This window comes from Oncorhynchus mykiss, chromosome 6 (assembly GCF_013265735.2).
Source record: "Oncorhynchus mykiss isolate Arlee chromosome 6, USDA_OmykA_1.1, whole genome shotgun sequence".
NCBI lineage: Eukaryota > Metazoa > Chordata > Actinopteri > Salmoniformes > Salmonidae > Oncorhynchus > Oncorhynchus mykiss.
This window is the reverse complement of record NC_048570.1, coordinates 79,857,323-79,862,583: the sequence shown is the minus strand read 5'-3', so window position 1 is coordinate 79,862,583 and position 5,261 is coordinate 79,857,323. Positions and strand designations below refer to the sequence as shown.

At 43.6% G+C, this 5,261-nt stretch overlaps 1 protein-coding gene across 4 annotated transcripts; it reads right to left on the bottom strand.

Moving 5' to 3' along the window:
- Positions 1-1,844: 1,844 nt before the first annotated feature.
- Positions 1,845-5,148, bottom strand: nrk2 (Nicotinamide riboside kinase 2). Of its 4 annotated transcripts, NM_001160654.1 has the most exon segments (9): positions 1,852-2,144; positions 2,397-2,491; positions 2,646-2,722; positions 2,724-2,752; positions 3,035-3,106; positions 3,576-3,762; positions 3,948-3,996; positions 4,252-4,342; positions 4,859-5,125. In NM_001160654.1, coding segments are annotated over 8 exon segments (540 nt in total). In that variant the 5' UTR covers positions 4,885-5,125; the 3' UTR covers positions 1,852-2,144; positions 2,397-2,482.
- Between the last annotated feature and the right edge of the window lie 113 nt (positions 5,149-5,261).

Here is a 5,261-nt window from a genome sequence, read left to right as displayed (position 1 = left end):
CTAGCGATCCGCCCTGCATGCTGACTCACACCCCCATGGCCCAAGACGTTCTGTCTGGTTCAGGGTTCTGATGTGGGTTGGTGGTGAGGGCCTTTTCCTTCCACTGCAACATTACTTATACTTCTGACATCTTATTCCCATTACAGGGAAGACATGCTTTACATTGAGTGCATATGAAGGACATATTTAAGACATATGTGGACATAGTCCTATTTAGCAGAGAGCTAGGAAAGTGATGTGTATCTGGACATGATCTGCAAAATGCCCCTTATATAAAGTATGTGTACAGTAAGCAACTTCTACTGCATCAGTTGAATAATTAAAGGTGGCACCTCTACTATACCCCTATCATAGGAGGAGTCCTATGGGGAAATCTTTATGGCATTACTAACTCTAGTTCTCATCCATTTCAAGTTCAACCTTTTCATTTATCAAATAGCAGACTGTCTAAAATATTTAATTTAACAGATTAAAAGGTTTCAGTTTATAGGCCTATTTGTCTTATTCACTGTTTACTTGAAATGTGTTTTGAAAGGGCTGTTTGGCTCTGGTCAAAAGTAGTGCACTATATAGGGAGTAGTCTGCCATTTGGGATGCAAACATGGTCTCTATGGAAGAGACAACATTATTTGACCTCTCCCAGTCGTAGGTCAGTTTGCTCTTTCCATAGCCTGGTGGAATACAAACTGAGTTGCCACGTTTCATTAGTGAAGCAGAGTAATTCAGTGTGGATTCCAACCTAACGATTCTCCCTAAACTGAAGGTGTGGCATTTATACTGCATGTCGTTGTACATGTAGCATTGAATCCCAGGCTTCCCCTCCACCAGATTCAATTCAGTAAGCAGAGTGACCGAGAGTATCATGGTGTCAGGCTGTGTGGCCTAACTCTGCTGTACACAACATGCCAGTGGACTAATGGTCTGGGGCTAGATCCAAAAACACACTATGTAGTCTTCTCTGAACAGTTGCACATGGAAATCTAGCCAAAATCAAATATTTTACTATGTCATTATCTGTTGAACAAAACAACATTCTTCCATAGTTTTGGTTCATTGTAACAGTTCCTTCAGTAACAAAACAACCTTGACATATAGGCTATCCTGGGACAGCAGTGTTTTAGTCTAGAATGTACTAAATGTAATGAGCTACTTGTTGCCAATGAGACAGCAATGTGAAGAAACAAACCCAGCGTGACTAGCCAATAGCAACAGAGCATGAGCTGGTGGTGTAGCAGTCTTTACCTGGAGTCCAGTTTGTTACATGGAAGTTCTACAATCTACTATCTATGAAGTCAAAACTCTGTACAAATAAGCACACTGTACAGCGTGGCTAAATTCAGAGAAAAAAGCAGCAACGTCATGAACTTTGAGGTTGTCTTACTGGTTACTAGTACTTACTGGTTGTCTAGGTCACAGGGTAGTCTCGTGATCACACCCTGCTATCACCCGCGCCAACTGTTGCTGGGGGGATAGATAGCGAGCGATGCCGCGAGGACCTGTGTTTAGTGGTGTCCCGCCTCAGGTTACAGCGTTTAAGAAAAGAAAGTGTTGAAAAGGGAAAACCACAACGAGCAGTTAGCTCTGCCCTGGCTGGCTGGGGATGTGTCTGAGTCAGATGTAAACACACTGCCAATGGGAGGTGGAAGCGGAACTAGAAGTCATACCACAGTAAACAGGTGTCTAGTTGGAGCGAGAGTCATGGGATTAAACTCCATTATGTCCAGTAGAACTGGAGGAAGCCTTCATACCCTGGTCCATTTCAACAGTATAGGGATGCACTTCATGCCAACAGGTTGAATAATACAGTAGAAACCAACAGTTATAGAAGACAACAGAGAGTAGAGTGTTTTAGCAGGAGGATTGTTTATTGGTGTTATGCTTTGAGCTGCAACCCTCTGTTCTACTGTCATCTCTGTGACCGACTGCCTGGTGGCTCGTAACAAAGAAATAAATATGGAGGATATAAAACCATGCCTGCATATAACGCCAGGGAATAATTTACACTAGAAAAGAGTAATGACACGGTGGCAACAGCCGCTGGTAGAAAGTGTGTTGCTAGTTGCAGGCCAGAAAGACGTAGAAATGTTTAAGGCAAGGCCTCTCCTCCTGCACAGATATAGCCTTCTCTTAGCCGATAGACTGACCTGGAAGAACACAGAACACAAATCTATTAGTTGTGACTTATACAACATATACACCAAGTATACTTTTACGCACAAGTATTAGTTGTTTTACACAAGAAAACTCACATTTATTTACACAACAAAATTCTCTCACAAAACACACAATGATACGTTTATTTACATACAACTATTTGTTAGTATTGACAGGTAGTGATGTTTTTAAGGTTGAGATGAGGGGGACAATAATGAGTGTGGGACAGGAAGGAAACGTACCTTTGTTGCTTACAGACACTTCTGGATGTTGTTCAGGACGTCTTCATAGACAGCGTTGTACAGATGTTCCTTTGACTTAGTTCCATCTAGCTGCACTGTAAACACCACACAAATAATCAGTAACATGAAAACAGATATTACACAAGTAGGAGAACACACACACACACAGAAGCATTACACATTTATCACAAACACGTGATTTAACGGGAGCACGGATATACTGTGCACATACACAAACCAAACACTTACCAACATCAACTCCTGATGTTTCCATGATGATCTTGTGTTTGGTGTACATGGGCCAGACGTGACCATCAAACAGACCTGGGGGATCTGGTACCTTGTAGTTTCTTGAGCTGCACACAGGACACACACACACAGGACACACACACACAGGACACACACACACAGGACACACACACACACACACAGGACACACACATACAGGACACACACACACAGGACACACACACACACACACAGGACACACACACACACACACAGGACACACACACAGGACACACACACACAGGACATACACACACACCTGGGATTAGCTGAAAGGTTACTCCACAACAGTAAAGCAGCAGAAGCTGGATGTTCAGGTAGATATGTCCGTGTTTCAGTGTTTAACTTACCACCTCCTCTTTTTGCATACTTCGTATGGAATGGAAATAAAATAGCGTTGGTTCAGCACGTCGATCAAAGGTCTGCAGGAACACAAATATTATATTTTTAGTTTTATACATTTTACAAGTTGACCGAATGAGATGAAAGTACGTCTCACTCCTGTGTGGAATGGACCGGCCCCTCACCCAGAGTTTTAGGGAGAGAACAGACACTCCTGCGTGGAATGGACCGGCCCCTCACCCAGAGTTTTAGGGAGAGAACAGACACTCCAGACAGGCTTTTCACTCATAGGTGTGAAAGCATTTCATTTGACATGCTTGTTACTTAATTAAACTGCAACAAAGAGTCAAAGTATTGACGAAGTGTACTGGTGTTACTACTACTATATTACTGTGGTATCATACTTTACATAGAACTACAAAGCTGCTAAATGAACCAGATCTACAACTACTGATGTTCTACTGAGACACAGAAACACATTCTGTCCTCCTCACCCAGAGTTGAGGAGCAGGAGGAGAGGAAGGAGGGGAGAGAGACAAGAGTCCTCACCCGTAGGTGTAAAGCAGGAATCCTTCCACGATGAGGATGTGAGTTCCCTCATCCCTGTGGTCAGACTCCGGGAGAATCTCGGTATCCAAGGTGTTGTTGACGCCGTGCGACCTTTCAAACTTCACCGGGTCGTCAAGCCAGGCGTAGATGGTACTCATCATGGCGTCCATGTCGAGGGCAGTGATGACTGGAGGGATGAAGGAAAGAAAAAGGCATATAAATGGAGAGAGACAGTGAGAAATGGACAGATATACAGCTAAAATCCACCTTCTAGGTTAAGGAGCATGATGATTGTATTAAGTAGTAGTGTGTTACACACCCACACACAGACAGACTCACCCCCCCAACCCTTCCAGAAAGAACCCGTCTTACCATCATACTGCTTAAAGCCATCTTCACCAACTTCAATCTGATCTTGTGGCTGAAACATACATGAATGAGATGTACCCAGGTACATTCTAACATTCTGCCATATGAACACCTCAGGGTCTGCCAACCCTCCCTCACGCCTCTCTCCCAACACACACTGAAGGAAATACCTGCTCTTCTATCCATATAGATTCAAAGCTCTGACGAATCTAGCCCATGTGCAATGTGTGTTTACTCTATCACTAGCATAACGACCAACATAATAACAACAGTAATAGCTATAGTAATACACTCATAAGAGACTCACCTTGAAAAAGTCATCCTGATGAACCACACAACAGTTGGGAAGGTTCTTGATCAGTTTGTTGGTGAGGGTGGTCTTTCCCCCGTTGGTTACGCTGTAAAGACATACACAATCACATATGGTAAAAACACCACGAGGGAGGGCGCTGTATTGTACAACGTCGCTGGCATTACATGTGAATGGCAACTAGTGGGCAGAGGGACAGATAACGATTTACACACGTTTGTATTCTTTTAGCGCCGCAGGTAACATTGTAATGTTAAATCGCCCGACGCTGGCAACATTGTTGTTGTGAATTTCGTTACAATGTACACCAACGTTTAATGACGGCTGCACACGTATTACATTGTCACAACCGGAAACGAACCTCTTCGCCACAGACAGAAGGGGTTATAAATATATTAGTATTCGCTCCCGGGGCGATGAGGCTATGTCAGAATCATATTTGGGGTATTTATTAGACAATGGAAATATAGTGCTGAAAAGGGAAGGGCTGTAAAGTCGCCACGATGACAGAAAGACAACGGACAAGCGGTATTCCTATGGAACGCGCCCAGCCCCACGTGCTGCGGCCTAGTAGGCTATATTACCGGTATTTCAAGACACTCACCCTCCGATGCCGATAATGCACTTCATCTTGTCAGACAGTGAAAGTTCAGGAAACTTGCAAAAAACGTCAAAAAAACCAGGACCGGTCAGCCCTCTAGGAACTCAGTGATCAGACGGAAGAAAGCTTCAAAAGAGAAGGTTCAGTAAATGTTAACTACTTGATTCTTCCATATTTCAGAATATGGTGAAAGGTTGGACGATGTCACTTCGCTGTGTGCTTCCACCAAGAGAGAAATTAACTGCTAGGCTCACTACTACGCTTACTGCCAGTTCAACGGTGATTGGCTATATAAACACTTCAGTCCCAGCAGAAACATAAAACCCACAGCCAATCAGGAAGCGATGAAATATTCACCCCCGCTTTCCCCGCCCACCTGTTTTTCTAGAGCCAATTAAAATAAAAC